Consider the following 26,484-nt stretch of genomic DNA (forward strand, 5'->3'; position numbering starts at 1 on the left):
ACCGACCACAGAAAAAAAAAAAGAAGAAGAGAAAATGACACAAATAATCTATGAACTTTGGTTCAATGTGCAATGTCGTCCCCGAGCTTTTAATTTACGCAATGTGATCCCGAACTGTGATCCAATGTGCAATGTCATTCATGAATTTTCAATTTGTTCAAGATGGTTCGCAAATTCTACTTTCTGCTCAAAAGACAACAGAAAGCATTGATCAATTAAAGGGCTGTGTGATGAAGTGAGAAAGATCGTATTGGACCAGCTGGTTCAATCGGGAACACCGTAACGAGGACACACCCTTCTTGGTTTCTCCACGAATAGGTGCAACTTAACTTCAACAGTTCAAAGAAAAACCCCCCACGAGAGCAACATCATCAACAAATGCCTTCGATCCGAACAAAAAAACAAACAACAAATGCCTTCGAAATTTTGCACCAAGAAATCACATTTCCTCTGTCTATTGAGCTTCACACCATCAAGGACATCTTGCCCATCTAAAGAATTTTGTTAACACAAAATGAACACCCAAGAACCACCCACAAAAAAAAGGAAAAATTTTTTTTTGCCCTCTATCAATGAACAAACATTTTCTATTTGCCTTCTGATTTTTCAATAAAAAAAGCACGAAAAATCACAAGGCAAGTCAATCAAGAGTCATTCCTAGCTCCTCCCGACGACCTCTTCCTTCTCTTCCGAATCAAATAATACACGAGCCCGCCGATGACCGCCGCCAGGATCAATCCATCCACCACGCCCACCAAAACCAAAACCCATCTCTTCAAACCCGACCGGCCGCGCCGCCCGCGACTCCCTTTCGGTACCTTCACCAGGTAACTCAGCCCGCTCCCCTGGTTCACCTGCTTGATCCCGATCACGATCCCGTACACATAGCATTCCCGTAGGTACGACGAGTACAGCGCGGCCGCGCAGTCGCAGTCCTCCGTGCACAGGCTCGTGCATTCCTCTTTGCTAACGTTGACCCGTTTCGGGCCGTCCCTGATCACGCTGTCCACCCCGTCCAACTCGATCATCTCCATCGCCGGACGGCCCGCCCCGCAGAACCCGCCCGAGATTCCATCGCCGCAGTCCAGGCCGGTCTCGTCCCGCTTCCTGGTCAGGCGGATGCACGAGCAGGCGCTCGAGAGGGTGCAAATGCCGTAGGGCGGGCATGACATCGGGAGGTCACACGTCGCGTTGAGCGCCAGGAAGGACGCCGCGAACTTCCCCTCGCCGGGGGAGTAATAGTAGAGCCCCATGTTGCCAGTCTGGTTATCGAGCGCCAGGAACCGGGGCGGCTCGGATCGCGGGGCCGTGATGCGCGCGATCTTTTTGTACTTGTAATTGAACAGCTCCAGGCCCCTGGTGCCCAACTTGACGAAGGTGATGTTTCGGCTCAGGGAAGGGGCGAACTCCCAGTAAGAGTACTTGGACCCGCCATGGTTCAAGTACAGGGCGACCTTGGCCTGTTCGATCTCGAAGGAGTAGAACGACGTGGAGTTCGCCGGGTACGACGTCAGCCGGGTCGCGCCGCTGAGCCGCTGGCCCCAGAGCATCACGTCGGTCGGGAAATTGAAGCTCTGCCACTTGATGCGGTCCGACGCGTCCACCAGAACCAGATTGCCCGTGCCCTGTATCTGCAATCTCTGCATCGCATTTCAGATGGCAATGTGAATCCGCCTCGAAATTACCACGTTTCGCGCTAAATTACGATGAGCATGATCAGATCTATGGCATCCGACCGTGACACACGAAAGACATGGTGCCACGGGGTGTCATAGACATATATATATTTATCGTATGATTTGAAGCGAACCGATGGTTGTCAACAAAATTTAGTAAAATCTCTCAATATACTTAGCATTTTTCTGATCTGAAATTTTATATTTCTTGGAATGTGAGCTCATAAAGACTCTTTAGTAATGACTGTGTTCGGAAGGATTGACTACATTAATTGAGAAATTAATGCTATGGTGAAAATCGCATCACTTCTGATTACCTCGACCGCCTGGCCGGAGGTCCCCGTCCGCCACCCGATCCGCTCGTCGGGACCCTTCAGCCGCAGGTCGCCGTCCGCGGCGAGCTCGAGCGCGCACCGTCCCTCCACGTAGAAGCGCGAGGAGTGACCCGAGCTCCACACCCTGACGTCCCCGAGGAAGACCTCCAGCGCGCACGTGTAGCTTCCCCCGCCGCCGCCGCCGCCCGCCTCCACGCTCAGCGCGACCCTGAATGCAGGAGGCCCGCCGCCGTCGGCCCCCATCAGGTAGGCCCGGCCGACGTAGCCGGGGCTGTATGCCGGAGGGATCGCGACGGTGACGCGGTAGCCGGTCCGGATGTCGGGCTCGGATGGCCCGAGGGAGAGCAAGATGACGGCGAGGAAGATGAGGCGGCCGTGGCCGTGGCCGTGGCGGCGGCGGCGGCGGGGGTGATTAATCATGGGTTGGTTTTTGGGAGGTTGTGGTGGGTTTCATGTCGAAGGTTTTAGTGCTGCTTCTTGGAGGATTTTCCGGCGAGGAGAGAGAGAGAGAGAGAGAGAGAGAGAAGGGGGGGCATGAGTGCAAGAACCATGCATTGTCCCCCTCCTAACTCTCTCTCTCTCTTCCCAAAAGGGCTTGGACTTTTCATCTTTGATCTTAATTTATGCTGGTATGTTCTCTCCCTTTTCTTCTTCTTTTTTTCTTTTCTTGCTCTTAAAGTGGAGACTCGAGAAATAATTACGTGTTTCCATAGTTGGTTTAGGTTTTGACTAGCGTCCTTTCGGATCTTTAAGATTCGTGGGGTATTTCACAAATCTGGAATTTACCTGACTATTCGAGGCGACTCCTCTCGTCGTAAAAAAAAAAAAAAAGTGATGCTCGAGAGATCATTTGTGTTCGGCCACTTTTTGAAATAGTGATTTTCGAGACGAGTGCTTTCCTTGTGTGATTCCTTACTAGAGTAGAGATGTAGTTAAGCTTGCTTGGATTAAGTTTAATCGCATGTGTTATAATTGGACAAACTTGTCTATATATAGGTGTACCTATTGACCCTCCTAATCAACTCGTTGTTTAACATGCTTACATACATTTAATCAAACATGTTATTATATTATCGGGGGGCAATGATAACTTGTTTGCAATTAAATACATTTATAATTTTATACATGTTCATATAGTCCAAAAGACACATTTGAATTAAATCATAAATTTCAATGGATCTGGATTTATTGTGCCAACCATTCGAAAAGATGTTTCAATCAACACTATGTTTGGTGGGACAGATTAACAAGAAAAATATAATGTTCGTATAATTACAGGCAAAAAAGAAAACGAAAAAGTTGAAGGGAATGAGTAGTAATGCTGATTAGCTGCTGTTCATGAGAGAATGGATCCAAAAAGAATGCATTACAACCCAAATATCCTTTTATGTGCTTAACATTACAAGTTAAAAAATTAGGGAATAAACGGGAGAGTTCATTAGGCTTCGTTTGTTTCGCATAAAATGAATAATTGGAATATTGATAGAAATTATTAGGTTAATGAAAAATGTTTTAAAACTACCAATAATTTATGTCTCAGTATTTTAGTGGACGACGAAAATATTTTTCGTTCATTTATATTTGGAAGAGATACAAGAATCACTTCTAAAAAATTATTTTCCAAATCATTTATTTTCCGTGAAATAGACGCACCCTAATACACTAATCCCTCCTAATCCCTCTGTTTCTGATCGGACTTGTAGGAATTTAAAAGCTACCCAAAACTTGCTCGTAGTCTCTTCTAATCCTCTTTTTTTTTGTCTCCCCTCGTCCTTTTATCAACAATCAAAATAAAGGTCTTATTTTTCAAATGCTTTCCTATCATCCCAAACTAAGTGCATGTCAGTAGCCAAACATATGGAATGATAAACTATCAATGTGGTCCGGCACAAGCACAAAACAATTACTCTTTTCCTATTAAGAGTGGGGTAACCACGGCATAATGGCCAAGAAGCATTAACATTATGTGTTAATGCTAAACCTATTACAATTGTGCCCATCGCAAGGCGGGGGCGAGTCTCGCTATAACTGAATTGATACAAATGTAAAATGTTTATGATTCAATTGAAAAAAAAAAGTGTTTATAACTAAATTAGCATAATTATAATAAATTTATAATTTTTTGGTAATTTTTCCGAATGATAAACTATCAATGCGGTCCGGTACCAGTACACAGCAATTGTTCTTTTCATAACAAGAGTGGGGTAATCATGTCATTATGGCCAAGAAGCATTAACTACACTCAATTCATACATGGAAAGGTGGCGATAACTCCCATGCGTACCCTAAGAGTAGTTGAGTCCAGGCTGTCCCATGTGACCCTGTTTAAGAGAATTCCATTTGCAAAGCTCGGAAATTTTCACTTAGCTAGCAAATCGTGATGCCAATGTACACCCGACCGCCTTTTATGGGCGAAAGTGGCAAGAAACCTCCGAGGGTTTTGGTAGGCCCGCGGTCCATACGACCGTGGTTGAGTGAAATGAGTGCGTTGCGCGGGTGTTCTTTGGAGCATATGATTGTGAAAGCGAAGTTGTGCTTGCCACTCTTGTGACCCCATTTGAAAAAGGACATGTTATTATATTTGGCCACGCCTTGCTACTAAAGCTGGAATTGCGTAGTGCATGACGCTGCTCGAACGTCGGGGTGACGTGTTTTGGTCGGATAAAGATCCTGTTCCATCTCTTAAAATATGTCCCGATTCGAGGATTGGTGCTTTCTAAAAGTCTAGGTGATATCTCGAAGGGCTGTACTCAGAGTGGATGCCGCCGCTTAAATCTGGGGTTTTTGTCCCACCGAGTGCACTCGATGAATTGATGTATTCTCTTTCTCAATCACTTACTAGCATTTCTTGGGGGCACATGAAACTTAGCGCGTTAGCCCGCTTTTGATGTGGGTACGATAGGCTAGCTAATCGTGTGCGGGCATGGACCGGCTCGGGCCTCGAGGTCGATCCCGATCTATCGTCCTGCTAAGAAAGCAAGTCTTAAGCAGAGCCAGATTTAGATGACCGGATGACCTTTTCCAATATGGGCTATCGAGTGATTGCCTTTGCCGACCAGAAGATGCACAATCTTCTCAATTTCAATACATAGCACACTTTGACCAAAAAAAAAAAAAAACATAGCACACAGGTATTCTACACATACCATTATTGCATCATAAGATCGTTGAAGCAGTACATAGAAGCTAACGAAAGGAAGAAGAGGTGATTATTTGCATCGTCGTCCCGATTTATGCACTCGCTTGACCGGCTGCACGGACAGAGGACCAGAACATACGCAGACCAGAAGGACATTTTTCAGTCGAGACCTTGCATCTTCCTGAACATGACCAGGAACTCGTAGACCTTTTCAGGGTCGGGAAGGACCTTGCTCACGCTCTCCCTCTGCTTGCACCTCTTGAGCCATCCCGACAACTTGGGGCAGTGATCCTCGACCTTGAAGCCCCCGAACTTCTCGTACGCATCGAACCACGAGGCTACTCCAACGGCGATGATGTCCACGAACCCGAATGCATCTCCCTCTCCCCCGAAGTAGGTTTTATCCCCAAGGGCTTCCTCTAGTTGCTTCAATATCTCTATGAAGTCCCTCGTTGCCACCTCCCTCTCCTCTCCGCTGGTCCTCCATATCTGGTTCCCCCCATCGTGCAGCTGCTCCAAAGCAATCATAATTACTATTTACGTTGCGAAAGTTAAGCAAAACGGGTTACCAAAAAAGAAGATTACATGGACTCTATATAGATGATATAATGGACAGAGATGAAAGATGTTCAAAAGCGTGTTTATTTAGGAGGTCTATCATGGATCCTGCCGATTAGTTTGATATGGTAGAGCGACTTTAGGAATGTGAAAGAAGGGTAACTTGGCTTTCTCTACCTTCTTGAGTTTCAATTATTTTGTGATACGGATCACTTGATTTTGACAGTCGTTATTTTTATGTGAATCACCGCGAGGTGGATTTGGGACGATAAACCCATTCCACACCATCATGGACTACATGAAGCTTTGCTGCATCTTGAGCCCGTCTCATCTTCTTAGATGGAAATCACAAATGCAATTCATTATGAGTCAAACCCACCCGACTAGATGTGATCTAAAGTTTGGGTCTCTCTCTCTCTCTCTCGTAAAGAAAGGAGGCTACGAGGGAATCAAACCTAACCTTTTTATCGATGAAATCCGCCCAAAACCTGGCCTTGGCGCGCCCATACGCACAGCTCGGGAGCAAAGGTGGCTTCGCCCATGTCTCGTCGATGTACCCGACTATGATGGTGGACTCGGCCAAGGGCTTCCCGTCATGCAAGAGCACCGGTACTTTCTTGTAGACCGGATTCGAATTGAGCAACAACTCACTCTTGCCTCCGAACAAATCCTCCTCCCTGTGCTCATACTCAATGCCCTTCTCGTTCAACGCGGTCTTCACCCTCATGCAAAACGGGCTCACCCAGCAATCCAAAAGCACCACCTCCCCTTTAGACATCTTGTTGGCTTTGATCTTTGTAAAGATACTATATTGCTCCACGCTCTTGTGCTCAACAAGAGAGGTCGCGAGTGACTTATATATAAGAGATCATGGCCTTGTTACGAAGCATCGTGATCATAGTGTTGTTGTTGCACTTCTTTTCTTGGTATTTCCCACTATGAGACAATGTGGCCTTGTGATCATCTGTATATTGTCGCTTTATCGCCCTAACTTTCAGCTTCTTGTCTTTGATTGTGGATGCCGAATTTGGATTACGCCTTTCGACCGGTGCGTGACTTGTCTCTTCCCGCTTCGATTTCATCGACAAGGAGGCGGACCCAAGAATCCACGTTTTACCGTTGACGTAGTATATAGTTCTTTCACCCTCGGTCTGTCGTCCCCAACTTAAGAAGAGCCGAAGATGCATGCGATGCACTTGGTTTAAATTCGATACCGGTGATATATAATACTGTAAAGTAAAGCCGACTCAAACACAATAAGATGAGAAAAATAGCCTCATTCTATGTTTTTTTTTTGGTAAAGTCCTCATTCTATGTTTCATCGCCCCTTTTTTCGATAAATTTATACAAATAATTAAATACTTCGAAATTTTATTGTTTTTTGTCTTACTCGAAATAGGTTTATGAATGATAACAAGTGCAAAATAAGGGAGAATTGCCAAAAATGTCATAAACCTATTGTTCGGATGCCAATTCAGTCATAAATCTTTCAATTTTACCAATTGAGATCTAAACCTTCGACGATTTAACAATATAGTCTTTCGGGCCAATTTTGGCCGAAAATTGTTGGCGCGGACGTCGGCCATCCTACATAGCATAGTCAGTGCTAGCGCGGACAACTTTTACAAATTTTTTTTCCATTTAAAAAAAAATTCATAAATATTTATTTTCTCTTTTTCTTTCTTCTTATTCTTTTTTTTCTACTAAGGCAAGGGCTTCGTGACCCTTGGCCGGTAGCCTATGAGGGTCACCGCGACCCTCACCGATCTTAGTAGATAAAAAAAAAGGAAAAGAAAAAAATCAAAAAAATTATAAAAGAATTTAGAAAATTTTAAAAAAATGAAAAAAGATTGTCCATGTCAGCGCCGGCTATGGCACGTAAGATGACCGACATACACGTCAGAGATTGCCAGCCTAAATTTATTGGAAGGACTACATCGGCAAATCGTAAAAAAGTTTAGGACTTAATTGATCAAACTAAAAAATTTAAAACTGAATTGACATCCGTATGATAGGTTTTGAACTTTCCCGGTAATTCAACCCCACAAAAAAACACAACTAAAACCATACTTTTCGAGAGGCTTCGTTGTAAGAAAATTTCTAGGATGGAAGAAAAGATGGACAGTTGCACCTAAAACCAAACTATGACGCTCATTGTGATCTAGACATGCTCATGGGGCGGCCATGGACTTGCTCGAACCGGCTAGAGTCTCATGAAATTTCTATGCTCGATTATCCGAGGTTGCCGGATATAAGCTTAAGCTTTAGAACATGATAGATAAGCCTATTGATAATGAATTTTTTTTTTTGAGAAGTCACTTAATCCTTTATCGGTGGCTTAGCGGTTGAGCCTAGGGCTTTGCCCCCCCATTGAAGAATTGAGAGATGATTGATAATATGATTAAATGATATTGGTTTGTATGGTTTAGGACTAAGTTGGCACAAATACAATAAATTTATGACTTTTTTGACACTTTTCCCAAAGGAATTCCGTCAAAGTGCAATTTTCCAATGCGACCAACCAATAGCGATCTAGCGGCCACTCTCCTGAACAATGAATAGATCTGCTTGAGCGTTAAACTTAAAGAAAACACTAAACTTCTAGATTTATGAAATTTGTTTGCTATGAGACATCGGAGACTCTATAACCAACCCTTAAAATATGAAGCATTGTTCTTGTTAGAATTATGTCTCGATAGAATTATGTCTCGAGTTTAATCCCGCAAACGAAACACAATCTAAATTGAAATGCGAGGAAGCTCTGATCGCTTGAAAGTGAATATTTCAGGTGTCCGATCTTGGAGTCTTTTGTCCGGTGTTGGAATGTAAAAGCAAATATTTCCTGATTGGAGTAGGAGTCGATTTTGGCCGGCCACAAGACTTTCCTATTTTCATGATGAGTACCAGAACCGTGTCTTGGGCTGATGAATTTTTTGGTGTGCTGCAAGTGGACTGATTCTGATGTGCAATGCTCGTGGTTTCGGGCGAAGTGGAGAATGTCCAGAATTTCCATGAATTACATCCCAATGAAGTTTGTGTACGATCGAGCCAAGAAATTTTGGGGGTTTGGATTTGTGTATACTTTTGTAGAATTGAGAGATTGTTTCATAAGAAATTATGTGTAGCTATATACTAATACTGTGAGATTATTGGGTATAACTAAGGGATGGGAAATATTGAGATTATGTAAGTTATTTGAGTATAATTGTAATCTCTGTTATATCGATTAACCAATAGTAGAATCGTGTACTGCTTTCCTCATGGAGTAAGCCACATTGACCGAACTATGTAAATGAGTTGTCCGATTTACTTTCTGGTTCCGTTTGTTATCGTGCTCTATCGCTTACTGTTATAGTTAGCAGGTATCACCTAGAGAGGGGGTGAATAGGTGATACAAGTGATTTTATGAATTTAAAGCGAAAACGATTTATAAACAGTAAAGTCTGAATAATGTTCAGATTCTGAATGTGCTAGTGTGCAGTGTAAATAATATAATGAGAGATTAGGGACAAAGAGAACTGCACACAAGAAGTTATGGTGGTTCGACTTAGATCAAACCTACGTCCACTCTCCCACGCTGACAGCCTACTGGCTGGATTCCACTATGTAATCAAAAGAATTATAGGATCCGAGTGATATCACTCGGTGAATGATAGAACTCTCTATCTCACACAATCACTTTTACAGAGTATCCCTCAAAATCTCAGTATTTAGCTCAGGAAAGACAAGTAATAGAATCGGAATAAGCTCAGACTTTGGACTTGTTGATTCTCGATTTCGTTCTATCCCTTCTGCTTCTCATTGGTCCCCTTTTATATTCCTCCACTTCCAAACTAGCCGTTGGACAGTCTTCAGAGGATCATCTCCCAATCTTTACTTTGGACAGATTTGTATAAAATGGATTGAGTAGCCGTTGGTTGACAAAATCCGAATCCCACTGAATCTGATCGCCCATACAATCAGAATCTTGGTTTCCATAAGTAGAGTTTTATCCGTTGTAATATATACTTGTCATAATGTTTGATTGTCAATCAATTAGGCTTAGATTGAATCAATCAAAACTTTCCTTTTGTGAAATCCACGCCAAATCACTAACTGTTATGTTTCGTTCTGAATAAATTCTGAATCTGAAGAATTTCAAGTTCTTACTTTACATTCAGAACCTGAGTCAGTGTAGGTCTTCAGTAAAGTCTAAGTTCTTCAAAATAAGAGTCTGAAGATCTCTGACATATTAAGAAAAAGACTGAGTGTCTATTTCAGTAGAGTCTGAACTTCTCGTTCTGAACCTTGTAGAGTCTGAAGTTTTCCTTCTGAACCTCGTAAAGTCTGAGCGTCCAGAAAGTTAAATTCTCTTGAAGTATTAAAGTTGCTACTTCCAGAGTATATATACTTGGATCAAAATACTTCAAAGTACATATCAGATTTACAAGATTAACATGGATAATTTTGTCAACTTCAAAATCTGTTTAGGAATTTACTCAACACTTACTTGTCGCAACAATTAATATCATAGTCAAGCTCGTTGACTTGAAGTATATAGATGTCTTTTTTTTTGGTCAACAGTACGCTTAGCTTTCATTAAACACTTGAAACTGACCCACATGAGTTTCCACAATCATAACATAAGAAAGACCACAGGATATGGAGAGGTTTAGAAATCCAGTTTGGAGTTAAGGAATTTGTACGATGGGCCTTCGCCACCCAATCCGCAGCCTTGTTGGCATTAGATGTCGACAGAAGAAAGAAAATGAAAATCGACAAATTGGATGGGAAGGATGTTAGCTTCTGCAAAATGCAGATTGGGGATTATCTATACTAGAAAAATCTACACATATCCTTGTCTGAAAGAAGTCAGAGTTAATCAAGCAAGCTGTTTTTGCTGGACAAACAAGCATGGCATGTTATTCAACTGGAATTGTCTAGTAGTCTTGCGTTTAACATCATAAAAGAGAACACTGCGGACTGATCAATGTCTATTGAATTTGTAAGAGAAGCTATCTGCGAAGAATAAGATCTACTTAATATGATGTCTATTTCACTTAAAATGGGCAAAGGGACAGAAGTCGTTGAGCTATCAATGAATTCAATGTAGTCGTCAATTGAGTTCGATTGAGATTCACTTTAATAATGAGGTATGTGCATTGATTCTATTATTCTTATTACCCAATAATTGAAATACTATTGTTGCTTAGAAGTAACTTCTCTCGGTCAAGAAGCTTAACTTATATGAGGTTCGCGATTTGATTCTAAGTGAGGGCATCATAGGATATTTTGTTACGAAAGCAATCGAACACAATAAAATAAACAAAACAATAAAATAAATTGTATACCGAAATCACGTGATTTGGTCAGTGGGATCAATTTGGAAAGAACAGCAAGATTCCACCATAGATTAAGCTGTACAATATGAATTGCAAATACACCCGAATCACTCAAACTTCTCATTGTTTTTGTCCCCCAATCACACTCTATAACTCACACGGTATTTAGTACTTACAATTTTATCGCAAAATGACTACTTATTCCAAAGGGTATGGGGAGTTTTGAGTTTCGTTGCAAAAAAAAACCTAGGTAAAATTTGCTGTGGTGGGTGTAGTCCAATGTTTTCATTGGTTTTTCTCCCCTTTTGAAAACACAAGACCGACTTCTTTAGTCTATACAGAAGCACGCCTGAAGGGCCAAGCGACTGCGATGAAACTCTCTCGCTCTCCAGTTCCATGAACTCCGTCGCTCTCAGCTCGCTCGCCGGACTCATGCGCTTCGCTCCGGGAAAAGTCGTCGGCGCCGGCGTCGGCTCATTCCTCTCCCTCCCCTCGACGGCGCAGCTTTCCCACCCAGTTTTCCCGGGAAACGGGCACGCCCTTCGTTCGCTCTGCTCGTCGCACTCCCTCGACCTGCCGACCCTGACGGAGCTGGTGTCCAATCAGCACTATTCGGAGCTCAAGGCGCGCCTCAGGGGCTCCGGCTCAAACCCCGCCGCGGTCCTCCGGCAAATGCTCGATTCCGGGTCCGACCCGGAGCTCGCTCTCAGGTACTTCAGATGGTCCCGGGACGAGCTCAGGCTCTCCCACGCGCTTGAGCTCGCTTTCAGGCTCTCGCACTCGCTGGCGAATGGCAAATTGTACTCAAAGATGAGATCTTTCTTGGACGAGTTCGTGAGGGTGAGTGATGGGTACACGGTTTCTTCGGTATTTCACTCCATATCAAGCTGCGATGGCGGGTTTTGCAACGGCTCGATCATCGTTGACATGTTGGTGTGGGCATATGCGAAGAACGGGAAGACCCAGTTGGGTTTTGAGGCATTTAAGCGAGCTGGTGATTATGGGTATAAGCTGTCGATTACTTCTTGTAACCCACTGATGAGTAATTTGGCGAAAGAGGGGGCAGTTGGGGATTTGGAGTGTGTTTATAAAGAGATGATCAGGAGGAGAATTAAGCTCAATGCAGTGAGTTTTAATACGATGATTTCGGGCTTGTGTAAAGCTCGGAAATTGAACAAGGCTCGGGACGTGGTCGAAGACATGAAAGCTTGCGGGGTATCCCCGAACGTGGTCACTTACAATGCCATCATTGATGGACACTGTAAAAGCGGGGGATTGAGCAGAATGTACAAGGCAGATGCGATTCTAAAGGAGATGGTCGAGAGCAAGATCTGCCCGAATGAGATTACATACAATATCCTCATTGATGGATATTGCAAGGACGACAATGTGGCGGCTGCGGTCAAGGTATTCGAGGAAATGCAGAGGCAAGGTTTGAAACCTAATCTTGTCACGTATAATTCTTTGATCAATGGGCATTGTAATAGTGGGGAGATTAGTAAGGCTGTTAGCTTGCAAGATCAAATGTGGAGTTCTGGTTTGAAACCGAACATTATCACCTATAATGTGCTCATACATGGGTTTGGGAAGAATGATATGTTTAAGGAAGCAAGAGAGATGCTTGATGTCGTCGAGAAAGAAGGGTTGGTTCCCAATGTCATCACATTCAACATTCTAATTGATGCTTGCTGTAACAGTGGAAAAATTGAAGAAGCATTCTTGATCCATGCTTCAATGGCAAGCAAGGGAGTTCTCCCTGATGGTTCAACATACAATAGTTTGATTACTGGCCTATGCAGAGAAGGGAAAATGGACGAGGCTGAGAAACTGTTTGGGGAGATGAAGGATAACAGCTTAAAGCCCAATGTGGTTACATTTAACATATTAATTGGTTCGTTGTGCAAGAAGAGAGAGTCTAGAAAGGCGCATAGGCTCTTGGATCGTATGGTTAAAATCGGTTTGAGTCCCAATCATGTGACTTATGATACTCTAATGGATGGATATTGCACAGAAGGGAATCTCAGAGCAGCAGTGAAGGTTCGGGAACTGATGCAGAAAGAAGGTTTGCGAGCGAATATTGCTACATTTAACGTGTTGATTAAGGGTTTCTGTAAGCAGGGTAAACTGGAAGATGCAAATAGCCTGCTTAATGAAATGTTGGAGAGAGGCGTGGTACCAAATCGAACTACCTATGATATAATTAGAGAGGAGATGGTAGATAAGGGCTTTGTACCAGATATAGATGGGCACATGTATAATGTATCAGGCTGACCAATCACAATACTTCAAAGAGTCAGCCATTTTTGTTTCAGATTGCCTGTGTTTGGTGGGATTTCACAAGCTATTTTGCCAAGGATATCGAATTTGCGCTTGGATATTTTGCCAGTAAACAGAGACTTGGAGGTATGTCTATCTTATGTCAATGCATTTTGTATTATTGTCATTGAAATTATTAATGGGGTTGTCATACTTGCTTATTACACTCAATTTGAAATAGAGAAAAGGTCATTCAAGAGACCCCTTTACAAATACTTTGTGGCTAGCTTAGAATATGCTTCTCATAAAGAGTTCCATAAGCCTTAGATATCACAAATGTATATGAATCAAACTGCTCATGACTCATAAGTCCTCTCCAGTAACTTGAAGAAAGTTAACATGGAAATAAATGAGAGGAATACTGTCGTTTTCTCCTTTGTTTTGATGAGATATGTATATTATCAGCAGTTTCTTTTCACTTGCCGCAGCAAAATTTCCTGAGAGAAGTAAACCCAACAAGACAGCTCAGGTTACCAGGCTACTTGGAGTGATTTTGATGTGACGCGGAAATATGTGGATTGTTTGATTGCACCTGCCATGGGGAAAGTCCAGGTCTGTGAGTTCGTCCCCAGTTTTAACTTTTAAGATTGATTGGAGATGATTTTTAATAATGTTCTTTTTTAATTTGACCATGGAATCTGGTGAACCCATTGTTTGTGACCTATATTGTCGAAAACAACCTATCTGTCCACCTGCTTGAAGCTCTCACCCTATAATTTGCGAAGGCATGAATTGTTGCTCTGATTGGGATACGTTGAAGTTAAATGCTCTGTGGAGATAAAAAATGTGTGACATTACATCCTGAAGAACTGCGAAAAAGAAAGTTATATTTCAAATTCGTTGTCTCTATCTAGACAATAGATAATAATTAGTTAACGGTTGTCTGGATGAAGTATAGGTTCCTTTTAACGTGAAGTTTTTCTTGGGGTCGAGAGACTTTGCTTTGGCAAGATTGCATATAATCAATCTCTAACTGATCTCATAGGGATGGTGACTAGTAAAGTCAATTAGCATCGGCAATCTTTTGGCATGTGGTTCATTTCTGTTCTGTGTTGGGTTCTGTTATTGCATTCTGTAGCTCTTCAGGAATTTTGTTTCAGAGCATGTTGAGTTATCCATCAGTGTTTGTGTTTTCCACACTGTGACACAGACGACAATATGTTCTTTAATCATCTTTCTTGGTTTCCAATTATTCTTCTCTTTTCCTGATTGAGTTCTCTAGGTAATCTCTTTTTTCGTTACTTTGTTGAACGAGTTCATCTACAATTATACGCAGGAGGACTACCAGGCTACTTGAATGTGAGTATGCAAAAGAGGTTTAAACTTTTTGGCCCCTCCTCTGCTGGTGCGGACAAAAAGGGTGGATAAAACAAATTTCAAGGAATAATTCTTCCCGAATATCACTATCGTTGATTCCATTATGGACAAGCTCCCTCCCAAAGCCACCAAACTCTAATTAATCAATAAAATTCGCATGCTTCAGGTCAGTACGAGCACAACCTGTACCTGATTTAATGCACCTGACCTGATGTGATAATCAATCAAATGCAAGCATCCTCAAATATTGTAGGGACTTGATATGATCATGTAAGATTTCGATCCATAGTCTGAATGGCTTCTTCATTGAATCTCATCCCCCAGTTCTTCAAATCAGACGCACCGCAAGGAATCCATTCAACAACTGAGGACCCTCTGTTGTTTCCTGCTGATTGCGAAAAGGACATCCAACCATGAGTGAGCATGGTTCTAGGGTAGAACCTGGAACCTGAGATTCTGATCAATAGGAACATGTAGGTTCCAAGTTTCAAGATATGCAGGGTAGGTTCTAGGTTCCAAAAATTGGAGAACCTGTTTCCACGGGTAAGTTCCGGGTTCTGGATAGGTGGAACCTCGAACCTGGAACCTAAAACCTAAAACCTAAATAAGTTTTTTGTGTTTTTTCTTAGTCTATGTTTTCGCGTGATCTTGCGGTGTTTCATGGCATTAGATAATGAGTGTATAATTTGGAACCACTAGTATGAGCTTTCATTTTATGACTTGTTATATGAAACATGTTTCATATTCTTCGTGTGTCTAAATATAAGTTGTGGTTAATGGATCATAGCAGAAAGTGGTGGCCGTTAAAAGTGATTCATTGCAATTATTCAATTAATAATACAGGTGAAACCTGGGTAGATTTTGAAATCATCCCTCGAACCTGTGATAGAGTAGGTTCCAAGTTGCAAAAAATGAGGAACCTATTGTCATGGGTTGAACTTTTACGGAACATAGAACCGCTCATCCCTAGTATTGATTAACGCAATGATTTCTCATTTTAATTATATTTATTTGAACCGTAATGACATGAAAACTAATCTTTTGTATTCTCTTTAGTGAATGACATGTTTGTTCGGTATTGTTACGTTCATTTTTGTTTTGTTTAATTAAAAAAAAAAGAACTTGTTAGACCCTGGAACCTACTTGGAACCTGTGACATGGTGGGTACTAGGTTTCAGGTTTCGACGAATAGGTTGCAGGTTCCAAAAAATGAGGAACTTATATCCGAGGGTAGGTTCTAAGTTCCAAATGAAACCTGGAACCGCTCACTCCTACATCCAACCTCCAAGGCAATTTTTGGCTCCACCCCTCGGGTGCATTCGGCTGCGTGATCTGAGCAAGAGCAAGACCATGTGGTTGGACCCAGAAATCCATTCTAGTTATTTTTCCATCTCCAATCCCAATTTGGATCGTCATATTTTTACCCAGCACCGTCGGTGGCTCGTTCGATCGGCATAAGCAAACAGGAATCGGTTCCCTCCCTCTTCCGAGATGGAGGATCTTCATGTCACCCCAAGCACGAGATGGTTATCAAATGATCCAGTCTACTCCTGATGAAATAGTTGTTCAAGAATTCCCGTGGAATAGCTATTTTTTCCAGAACAGAGAATCAACGGTTTGTTCCTCAACCTCAATAGGACTCCAAGTACTCCATGTGATTTAAGAACAATCCCACTTTCCCCTTTCCGAAAACGGTTTTGCAAATTTTAGTAGTCTACTCTTACCGTTGTTACTAACAGTACATAATTTACTGGAATTGCGATTATATCATCAAAAAAAAATTGATAATTACCACCTGTCACTAGGCAACTTGGGCCCCAATTAACAACCACCCTCAACGGAACGAAAATTCAAATTGTTTTTCGGTTGTTGATTGAAATATATTGAGATATCTCTGCCGTTGCTCTACAAATATAATAATGCGAATATTTCCTAATTTAACTCAACTTAGGCTATCACCGAAGCCTCTATATATATATATATATGCTCCTCCTGCTTTTACTCAATATATATATGCTCCTCCATATATATATATATGCTCCTCCTGCTTTTACTCAATCTTTAGGGCAATATGTTTTCTATTCACACGGTTCTCTTCTACAACGATAAAATGTTGGGTCACCGACGAGCCCGCCGTCGTTAGCCGCCGTTGGATTCGCAAGATCGAGCACGTTCACCGTCGCCGGCTCAGTAGGCTGATTGTCGGCCTCCATACCGAGTGGTGCCCGAGTTCCAAGCCCAATGCTCACCGAGTTGCGACCCTCCAGCTCTGCGTCGGCCATAAGTGCCTCATCTTCCAGCCCCTTCATGCAGGGTACATTCCCAAGTCGCTGTTCGTGTTCCTCGCCAACGTGAAGTACACTTTTGTTGGAGTCGGCGTGGATGAAAATGCGAGGAAGCTCACCAAAGACTATGGAATTCACGTGTCGTGCACCATCGATATCCGTGGACTGGCAGCGGAGAGGTTGAATAACCCCTGTGGAGATGCATGGGTCTCAAAATCCTGTCCAAGGGAATCCTCCGTAAAGGGCTCGAAAAGCCGAAGGAGATTACATTGAGCGGGTGGGACAACAAGATGCTCACGGATCATCAAATCGAGTACGGGTGCCTGGACGCATTCGCTTCTTTCGAGCTCGGGAGAGTTTGGAGGGCATCGTCGGTGAGCAGAGTCTTTGATGGTTGGAATGTTAGGATTGATGAGAAGTTCGTGTTTGTGGACGACATTTACCTTTGATCTTCACAAATTTCGCTTGAAAAAGTTCGAAGAATGTTCTTACGGAAATTTTGCAACTCGTCTGATTGTTTACGACTTCTTTTTTTCCATCCAAATATTGTTTGACCATGTTTCGTGAAATAATCATCGTTTTTGTTTCCAAACATATCTATGGTACTGATCATCCTTCCTTTTACGAAAAGAGGTTGATTTCATTATCCGTAAAGGCAGGGATACGTTACAATTCCCATTCTACATGTTGCAAAAACTTAAGAAATACTTCATACCGTATTATAGTCAAGTCCTCCAAAAAAAAGAAAAAGCGACGAAAACTAATTATTGATATCATATTTTTTTTTTTCACTTTTCAACCAGTATTTTGTTAATCAAATTTATTTACATTACTCTATTGTATGGTGCTTTATTTTTAATGACCCGACTGTATAGCATATTCTAAAGTGAAATTACATACGAATTCAAAATTAGAAGAATACACTGTTGGAGTTGGTGAATACTTCGGGGACCCTTGTTTCTCATACTAAGCATGCACACGTGAGCTTAGGGAAACCGAAGTATAAACCGACGACATGTGACCCCTACGCACGGAATGTCGGGGGTCCCACTGCCTAGACAGTGGGCGGGGGTTCCGCTCCCCGGTGAGCGGACGGAGGCTCAGGGGCAGCGCCCTCGAAACAACATCGGGTTTGCTGACCCATTTGTTGTGAGATCAAAGCGATTCGGATAAGCTTGGGTTTTAAACCCATTTTAAGTCCTATATATTGTACTCGTATGAGAGATCATTGTGATGAGTGGTTGTAAAATCTAAATATCATAGTGGAATCCCTTTGCAGGACGTAGCCCTATTCTGGAATGAACCTGGGTAAACTCATGTGTCAATTTTTCTATTATTTGTAGGATTGTTCTGATTATATTTAGGATATAACCCATCATACACGTAAACAGAATCCGAAATAATTGAATATGGAATGATGCCCCGTTCTAAAACTTTACGAAGCCAATATACGTATGAGTTTGGTAATTCGACATGGTTAAATAAATAATTTAAGTAGTAGGTTTCTCCGTATAATGTAGCCTTGTAGAATACGAATAAAGCCAGGCACATGTAATTGCACGGGTAGCATCCCGAGATGATTCCAGTTTTCGTATTGCACGCTCTTGATTCGCAGACCAACCTATCTGGACTATATCCCGTTTCCCTAATTAAAGATTTGTTATGCATGGATTTGAAAAATAGGTGCAATTTTATACCAACATAGGTATTTAATAATAATTTTTTTAAAAAAAATTGTACCAATGGGTGAGATTTGAGTATTTTGTGTTAAACTATATAGTTTACGTCATTATGATTATCAATATAAAATAGTTATGATTTTTAATTTAAAAATAGAAACCACAATGATAAAATAGTACAATCTTGATTTCGCGCGCACAATATTATGTATGTATTTGAGGATTTTTCATTCTTTGAATACTTTAAATTTTCCATGTGCTAATTCATCATTGACTAATGGGAATAAAGAAACTAGGGGTGAGTGGTTCCCGGTCCGGTCCGGTCCCAAGGTGGAACCAGGAACCGGACCGAGAGAACCGGTTCCCAATTTTGGGAACCGCGGATCGGACTGGTTGGTTCTAGGACAGGGAACCGGACCGGACCGTCGGTCCGGTCCGGTTCAATGGAACCGGTTACTTAGAGTTTAGGGTTTTTTTTTGTCAAACACTTAAGGTTTGGTTCACATTTTACTAATTTTTGTCAATAAATTTATGTCAATGAAGTTTACTTAGGGTTTAATTCACATTTTACTATTTTTTATCAATGAATTTATGATAACGAAGTTCACTTAGAGTTTAGTTCACATTTTATTAATTTTTTTAAAGAAAAAAATAACAAAAATATATATTAACTAGTCGGTCCGGTCCGGTCGGTCCGGTCTGGTCCGGTTCCCCCTTGGAACCGGGAACCGGACCGCCCGGAAACCGGTTCCGCTTTTAGGAACCGGGAACCGGACCGATAATCCCGAGAACCGGACCAAACTCGTCGGTCCGGTCCGGTCCGGTCCGGTCCCGGTTTGGGCGGTCCAAGTTGCTCACCCCTAGAAGAAACAGCTAGATAGGCTCTATTTTCTCCGAATAGGCCCTATGAGTGGACAGGAGAAAAATCGTAAAAGCTTACTAAGGAAATATCCGTCTTTTTTAAATGGTAGGATCTTGTGATCGAGTGGACTTTCACTTAACAAGATGATTGTTTGTAAGAACACTTCATAAATTATCGTTCTATTCCTAATCAAAAAATCGTTCTTTTTTATTTGGTTCAAGAATTTATTGGAAATTACTGTTCATACGGGGCCAATGTTGATCAATGATGGTAACAATCGACAGAAAAAGAAGACAGGAACCTGGGATTATAAGATCCATTCCTGAAGTCGGTCCTTGATACCGTATTGTCAGGCTGGAGGACTTTCAAGTCTGAAATGGTTTGTGAATGGAATCAGGGAGGGATATATGGAGATGGAAATGGTTATTGGGAATGGAAATGTTCTTGATGAAAACAAAGACTGGTAAGAGGAGGTGTGTCTGATGTCTCCTAAATATAATATTCTCATCATTAGAGACCTGATCATTGTATCCATCAATGGTGATGAGGTTGGTTGTCTTAGTTCTCTGGGAAATGAGAAAAGGTACAGAGATGAGTCCATTGAACTGGAAGGTTCTCGCAGAGACCTATATTGAGTAACAACAATAGGTCGATAAACAGAAAAACCCCAGATACTCCATCGCATAGGAAGGCAGAGTTCCAGTCTCAAATTATCTCTTAAATTAGTGAGAGTATTCAGAAGTTGTCATGTACAAAATAGTAGAATGTGATGACAAACCTGTAACAGTTGGTAATTGACAAAAGAGCAGATGACTGATGAATATATTGAGGACTGCCAGGAAGTTTAAGCGAGTAAGCTTTTCAGGATTGGGACCAATCGTCTGAGTGATGCTGTCTTTGTTAGGCTTGACTGGTTCCGTACAAGCATGTCCCGTAAAGTTCCAATCTCAGGCGGGATCTTGCCACTGAACTGGTTGCAAGACAAACCTTCTAGGAAGTGCATCGCTTTGTAAGAAATCAAACCTTCTTCTTGTTGGGACTCGACATCATGTGGAACTTTTAACCTGTCTTCGTCTGTCGTTGTGTTGTAGAACAAGGACATCACGATCTTCAACTTCAATTCCAGAGATCAATGTCCATTTTCCCTTACCAGCGAATTTTCAGGAGAAATTCAGCGAACCCTTGCAGCTAGATGATGACCAAAAAGATTGTTTTGAAAAAGGTCGATCACAATGAGGAGTTTCAAGCGGTGCATATTCTTGGTACTTCGATATTTAATAAGTGATGGGGACTCGAGAGAATGTGGCGGGTGTTGGTATAACAAACCTTAAAGCCAAGAGCCGACCACAGAAACCCCATACCGAAGTCTCACACCATTGATGGTGTAATGACCCGGTCCGACGAGGGCGGGGAGTGGTCGCGCGGGGCCAGTGGGCCTGGACAAGGAGAGGCTCCTGGCAGGCTTTTAGAATGGCAAGGGGGGCATGTCTCTTGTCCCACATCGCTTAGGGGGGGAGTCCTGGGCTAGTTTATAAGGCTTGGGTTCTCTACTATGGGTAACGCGTTTTAAAGCCATGAGGATCAGTGGGCCCAAAGCGGACAATATTACACGTAGACTCCGGGTCCTTACAGATGGGATCCAAACCCCCACCTTTGCAATTATGATCGTAACACTGGGGTGTCAAAAATACCCGAACCGAACCGAAAGTTTCGGGTCTTTTCGGTTAGGTTAGGTTCCTTCTGGTTCGGGTAATAGGTAAGAAAAAAAAGCAGTACATTTTCAGTTCAGTTCGGGTAGCCGAACCCAAAATGAACCGAATCGAAATGCTTTAAACCCTACATTGTCTTCCTCTCAGAGAACACCTTCCAGGTCGCCGAGCTTCTACTTCGAGAGAGTGCTCAAGTAAACACAGCTGATTCGTATGGGTACCAGGTTTGAAATTGTTGCTTCGTTAGTCTTTGTTCATTTGGCAGAAGTAGTGCTTGGTGGTCGATTACTTCCCCAACATGTTAGCTTCTTAATTTTGGCCTCTAACAAGTATGCATAGAAATATATGCTTTTGAAGTGTCTTAGCAATGTAGAACGACGAGTCCCACAACAAAGAATAAATCTTTAGGCTTCACACCAAAAGCATCCTGAGTGTCGCACTTAGGGTTTCTTAAACATCACACTTAATAGAAGAAGAATTGCATCACACGATCCCAAAGCAAAGAATTGTCAAATTTAAACTATCATCAACTCTATTCAAAAGAAAGAATTATAACCATATACACATACTCCCTAAAGAACTACATCAATTCGCAATAGGAGACATAATATATCCTAATAAAACTAGGAACCGTGGAATCCAATTTCAGATAGGAAAAGGAAACTTATTAAAATCCTAATAGAGTCCAATCACTTACGAAGCCGGAGAGAATAAACAGCAAATCTTAATTTGGCTGGCCTTATGTAAGTCTTGAATGGTTGTTGCCATTTTTCTTTCTCCATCACGTAAGTGGGTACTCATAAATTGCCACAAGTTGCTAGGCAAGTGGTAAGAATTTAACTTCCTTACTTCCTCCGGAGGGGAGTATCCGGATTTATAGTTAAGATATTGACCGTTCTCATTCCTGTGCTTCAACGACCTAGAATTTGACAAGGTGTGATTCCAATTTGTTTACGAGACATCTGGAACCAATGATTGTGATCATTTTAAGGCCTTGTTTTTGGTGATGTCCCATCTTTCCGGGATTGACTAACTCGCTTTTAGGAAACATCTTAGGAGTGGTCATGTCTTCATAAAACACTCGATGACTATCTCAGACAGTGTATTCCAATGTGGACAATGTCCGTTTCTCCGGCCATTCCTATGTTGCACACATAAGTTTGAACCTCGCTAAGCCTCCATTCTCCTGTTAACCTGATGGCCAAAGATATCTCAGTCAATGAGCAGAAGTCATACGTTGTCATCACTATTTGAAATAGAATCTGACCATCAAGTGAAATTGCATATGTGTGAGCTTTCAATGCAACCTAACAAGATGCATTCCCTTACCTCCCTCTGCAATGATGCATTATAAGCCAGTAAATGAATGTTCGGCTAGAAAAAGACAAAAAGTATCAGAAATGACATAATTTGTTCTGATTCTACGGAATGGTAATATAGTCTAATCCTCGGCTTTCTGCCATTTTACAGTGCTACTTCTGTAAACTCTGCTAGGCATCTTTCTGCTGAGCTGAAAAGACAGTTGAAAGAATTGATCCTTCATGTTATGTTTGGGAAATTAGGGTAAATGGAGGTGAAGAAAATTTGGGTGGAAAATTTTGAACAATTTTAAGTTTTTGTGAGAAGGGAGAGGAGGGAAAATTTGAATTAGTGCACATTTTTCTCTCATTTTCCTCCCCAAATCTAAACATAAATCTAAATCGGAAGAAGAGAGCAGCAAGTTCTCAAAAAGGTTGAGGAGCCACATCATAAATATCTTCCTTGGTGGCTGTCGATCGAACGAACGACCAAACTAATCTCCGCGTTGACCCATGATCAACCGCAGAAATTTATTCACACATATAGAATACCAAAACAGATCAAGAGAGAAAAGAAAAGACAATCAAAGCAAAGAACAAGGAAACCAAAGAATAAATTATCTTCGTTCAAAATAAGGCAATTTGCAGCCATTTTTTGGGAATGAATGGATAAGTGACTCTTAATCGCACCAGGGTATGGCACAGAAAAAGAGCGACTATTTCTTTTCCCTTGCAAAACATTAATTCCCTCCACTGATTCCATAATCTACACCACAGTAATACTTCGCAGATCAATGTTGCTTGAACAGTCTAAATTAAACTGATTGTTTCCTGAACTAGGAGGCAGTAAACAAAATACAATTTGATCTGAACTGAACTACAAAGAAGCTGTCCATGGAAATAAAAGTTGACCCATATCATTTCTAACGGGAGAGCTCTTCGGCAGTTGCCAACTACAGCAATTTCTGGGCAGAACCACTCTTAAGCTTTAATGGGTGCAGCTCTAGGTCTCCATAGTCCGACCCTATATTTGTGGGCATACTTCAATATCAACTTCCTCTGCAAAACCAAAAAAGAACTTAGGACCTCTTCACAAAGAAAGTAAAATGTCCTCATAAGGAGTCAAACTAATGCCATTTGAGATCAACCCAATGATAGACCTCTGTGGATGGAGCAACTATTCCCCTTATTAATCTTGGTTAAAAAGTTTATGCCAATAAGGTTACTACTGCATGCTCACTTGACAATGAGCTCAGACAATTTCCGATCAACTACGAAGGTATCAAGATCAGTTTTAGATGCACGAAGTTTCAATGGTGTTGAAAAATTCAATTTCATCTATCAATACATGTTCAAAGCACGCCTCACAAATACAATAGATGTTTTGCTCCTCGCCATTATTCAAATAACATGAACATATTTAGCCTATTCGATAGACCATAGTCACTGCAGAAAAAACTTATCCTTGGGTATCCCTAGCTCAAAAAGACTAGCCATCAAAGCAAAATCTACAAAACAAATGAGTTCCAATCTTGCAGATGAAGAAACTATATAAGGTGGGACTTTAGAGCAAGACTATGAACCTAGTCAATACTTCATCTATATAATGACTTGTTTCCAGATCATTAATATAAAACATGCCAGAAGATCATCTTCTACCGGCAAAACGCCTCAAAGTCATATGAAGGGCAAAAATTGAGTAGTGCCAGTCTTGCAGATGAAGGAACTATATACGGTGGGACTTTAGAGCAAGACTATGAACCTAGTCAATACTTCATCAATATAAGGATTTGCTTCCAGATCATCAATGCATAAAACATGCCGGAAGATCATCTTCTACCAGCAAAACGCCTCAAATTCATATGAAGGGCAAAAATTGAGTAGTGCCATGTCCACACTTTTACATGTACAAGAGAAAGAGCAGTGTTAGAAAGATGAATGAGTAATGATACAGGGAAGACAATTTACATGTTTGCAAGGGATGCCGAGTTTCTTGAGCTTAAGTGTGCGGGAAACAAGTAACCTGTTGAAGTCACCAATCTCAGACTCGAGCTTGGCGACATGGGCTTCGACCCCTCCGCCAATACCCTGCAAAAACTCTGGTATACCAACCTTCACTGCACAAACAATGCAGAAAAAGATATGTCGTAAGGCCTGCAACTCACAGTTAAATCGGCACGATTACAAACTTTTGCTTCAACTAAATGAAGGTTTTCTAGAGCATTGCTTGTCATACACTCCAGCATAAAGTGAAAACAATACGAAACCCCCTTCGAACCTACAGCTACACAGACATGGCAGGACATTGCACCAAAGCCATAGAACCGCTCATCGCGAAGACAAAAAACTAAGTGCATCAGAATCAACTAGTCGTATTACTCGCAGCCTCTTTAGCTAACATACACTATAGATGGCTCGGCAACAATTACACAGCACAACCACGCTGTCCATCGCCCGAAACACGTTTCTCTTGTCACTGATTAAGCTCATTTATCCTTCAACCAAAAAAACAAAAAGCTCATTTATCCATTATCACAAACAGACCCACAGACATGGCAGGGCATCATGCCAAAGCAATAGAACCGCTCATCGCGAAGACAAAAAACTAAGTGCATCAGAATCAACTCGTCGTATTACTCGCAGCCTCTTTAGCTAACATACACTATAGACGGCTCGGCAACAATTACACGGCACAACCACGCTGTCCATCGGCTGAAACACATTTCTCTTGTCACTGATTAAGCTCATTTATCCTTCGACCCAAAAAAAGAAAAAAGCTCATTTATGCATTATCACAAACAGACGACCCACAGACATGGCAGGGCATCACGCCAAAGCTATAGAACCGCTCATCGCGAAGACCAAAAACTAAGTGCATCAGAATCAACTTGTTGTACTACTCACAGCCTCCTTAGCTAGCATGCGCTATAGACGGCTCGGCGACAATTACACAGCACAACCAGTCCACACTGTCCATCGTCCAAAACACATTTCTCTTGTCACTGATCAAGCTCATTTACCCATTATCACAAACAGACCCATCACAAGTTACTTAGCTCCAAACACGCCACAATTCAAAAACCATACTCAAAGCACGTATTTCTCCCTCATTCAGCTAATTGGCCCGAAGAAAAAAATAACCCTTTTGCACTCCAATGCTTCTCTCAGCAGCGCTGTGTACCACTAGAACTACGCAGCCCAGTAAAAATCGAAACTTAACCTACCCGCGTACGGAGCGGATTTGGAGAAGAATCTGGAAAATGCAGGAACGAACGAATCCGACTGCGCCATCGGCGAGGCGCTAGGCAACGCAATCGCCTTCCCGTTGAGAAGAACTCGCCGCAGGAGGACCATCGCCATCGTCGACCGCGCAGGGAAAACGCCTCCCGCCGCCGCGCAACAGTGAAGAAAGCCTCTCGCTTCGCTTCTCGCACCGCCGCGAATGCGAAACCAAATCAGTAACCGAGACCGACGGCGTAGAGCGAGAAAAGCAGGCAAGAGAGAGAGAGATTTACCGGAGTTAGCGGCACTGCGGCGGCGGAACTTGCCCCGGCGGCGGTGGTGCACGGCCGTCGGAGAGAGAGTGGGGTGGTTACGCTACAAGGCAGAAATGCTGGGTTTTGCTTTTGATTTACGGGGGTGCCCTAATATAATTTCGAATCCAATTTCTTTTCTAATTTTGCGAATTTCTTTAAAAAAAAAATAAATGATCTATAAACATTAATCTAACGTGCAATGTGATCCTTAAACTTTTAATCTATTCAATTTGATCCCTAAACCTTAGCCCAATGTATAATATCGTCCTGAGCTTTCAATTTGTTCAATACAATTCATAAATTTTTTATGCATATTCAATTTAATTTTGAACATATATCAAAAACTTAGGGATGACATTGAACAGATTAAAATTTAAAACACTGCATTGCGCATTCGGTTAAAATTTATGGAATATTTGTGTTATTATCCAAAAATAAAAAAACATAAAGAAA

At 41.9% G+C, this 26,484-nt stretch overlaps 4 protein-coding genes, 1 long non-coding RNA gene and 1 pseudogene across 8 annotated transcripts; 2 read left to right on the top strand and 4 right to left on the bottom strand.

The window, feature by feature from the left end:
* Window positions 1-424: 424 nt before the first annotated feature.
* LOC115685178 (G-type lectin S-receptor-like serine/threonine-protein kinase SD2-5) lies at window positions 425-2,578 on the bottom strand. 2 transcript variants are annotated; one of them, XM_056316815.1, is made up of 2 exons: window positions 1,994-2,578; window positions 425-1,631 (listed from the first exon to the last, which is right to left on the bottom strand). In XM_056316815.1, exons 1-2 carry the CDS (start codon window positions 2,429-2,431, stop codon window positions 645-647), a joined length of 1,425 nt encoding a protein of 474 aa, XP_056172790.1. In that variant the 5' UTR covers window positions 2,432-2,578; the 3' UTR covers window positions 425-644. The 2 variants fall into 2 exon arrangements, with proteins under 2 accessions (XP_056172790.1, XP_030466063.1); XM_030610203.2 differs by having other exon boundaries at window positions 425-1,640; window positions 1,994-2,574.
* A 2,664-nt stretch (window positions 2,579-5,242) lies between these two features.
* On the bottom strand, window positions 5,243-6,632 carry LOC115685186 (glutathione S-transferase U19-like). Its single transcript, XM_030610209.2, has 2 exons — window positions 6,169-6,632; window positions 5,243-5,660 (listed from the first exon to the last, which is right to left on the bottom strand). The coding sequence occupies exons 1-2, from the start codon at window positions 6,484-6,486 to the stop codon at window positions 5,310-5,312; spliced, it is 669 nt and encodes a 222-aa protein (XP_030466069.1). The 5' UTR covers window positions 6,487-6,632; the 3' UTR covers window positions 5,243-5,309.
* Window positions 6,633-11,361: 4,729 nt separating this feature from the next.
* On the top strand, window positions 11,362-14,978 carry LOC115685111 (pentatricopeptide repeat-containing protein At1g09820). Its single transcript, XM_030610126.2, has 3 exons — window positions 11,362-13,432; window positions 13,774-13,897; window positions 14,622-14,978. The coding sequence occupies exon 1, from the start codon at window positions 11,426-11,428 to the stop codon at window positions 13,298-13,300; it is 1,875 nt and encodes a 624-aa protein (XP_030465986.1). The 5' UTR covers window positions 11,362-11,425; the 3' UTR covers window positions 13,301-13,432; window positions 13,774-13,897; window positions 14,622-14,978.
* Window positions 14,979-16,733: 1,755 nt separating this feature from the next.
* LOC115685115 (3'-5' exonuclease-like) lies at window positions 16,734-17,475 on the top strand (annotated as a pseudogene).
* A 4,228-nt stretch (window positions 17,476-21,703) lies between these two features.
* Window positions 21,704-22,968, bottom strand: LOC130139462 (uncharacterized). Its single transcript, XR_008817635.1, has 2 exons — window positions 22,465-22,968; window positions 21,704-22,391 (listed from the first exon to the last, which is right to left on the bottom strand). It is a non-coding gene; the product is annotated as an uncharacterized LOC130139462 (long non-coding RNA).
* Window positions 22,969-23,089: 121 nt separating this feature from the next.
* LOC115685116 (uncharacterized) lies at window positions 23,090-26,149 on the bottom strand. 3 transcript variants are annotated; one of them, XM_030610134.2, is made up of 4 exons: window positions 26,011-26,149; window positions 25,720-25,919; window positions 24,464-24,612; window positions 23,090-23,554 (listed from the first exon to the last, which is right to left on the bottom strand). In XM_030610134.2, the coding sequence occupies exons 2-4, from the start codon at window positions 25,853-25,855 to the stop codon at window positions 23,477-23,479; spliced, it is 363 nt and encodes a 120-aa protein (XP_030465994.1). In that variant the 5' UTR covers window positions 25,856-25,919; window positions 26,011-26,149; the 3' UTR covers window positions 23,090-23,476. The 3 variants fall into 3 exon arrangements, with proteins under 3 accessions (XP_030465994.1, XP_056172435.1, XP_056172436.1); XM_056316460.1 differs by having other exon boundaries at window positions 25,720-25,914; window positions 26,011-26,125; XM_056316461.1 differs by having other exon boundaries at window positions 23,469-24,392; window positions 24,519-24,612.
* Window positions 26,150-26,484: the final 335 nt, after the last annotated feature.

This window comes from Syzygium oleosum, unplaced genomic scaffold (genome assembly GCF_021117445.2).
Source record: "Syzygium oleosum isolate NSW1041296 unplaced genomic scaffold, Sole_v2.1 Sole_v2.12, whole genome shotgun sequence".
In the NCBI taxonomy this organism is placed as follows: Eukaryota; Viridiplantae; Streptophyta; class Magnoliopsida; order Myrtales; family Myrtaceae; genus Syzygium; species Syzygium oleosum.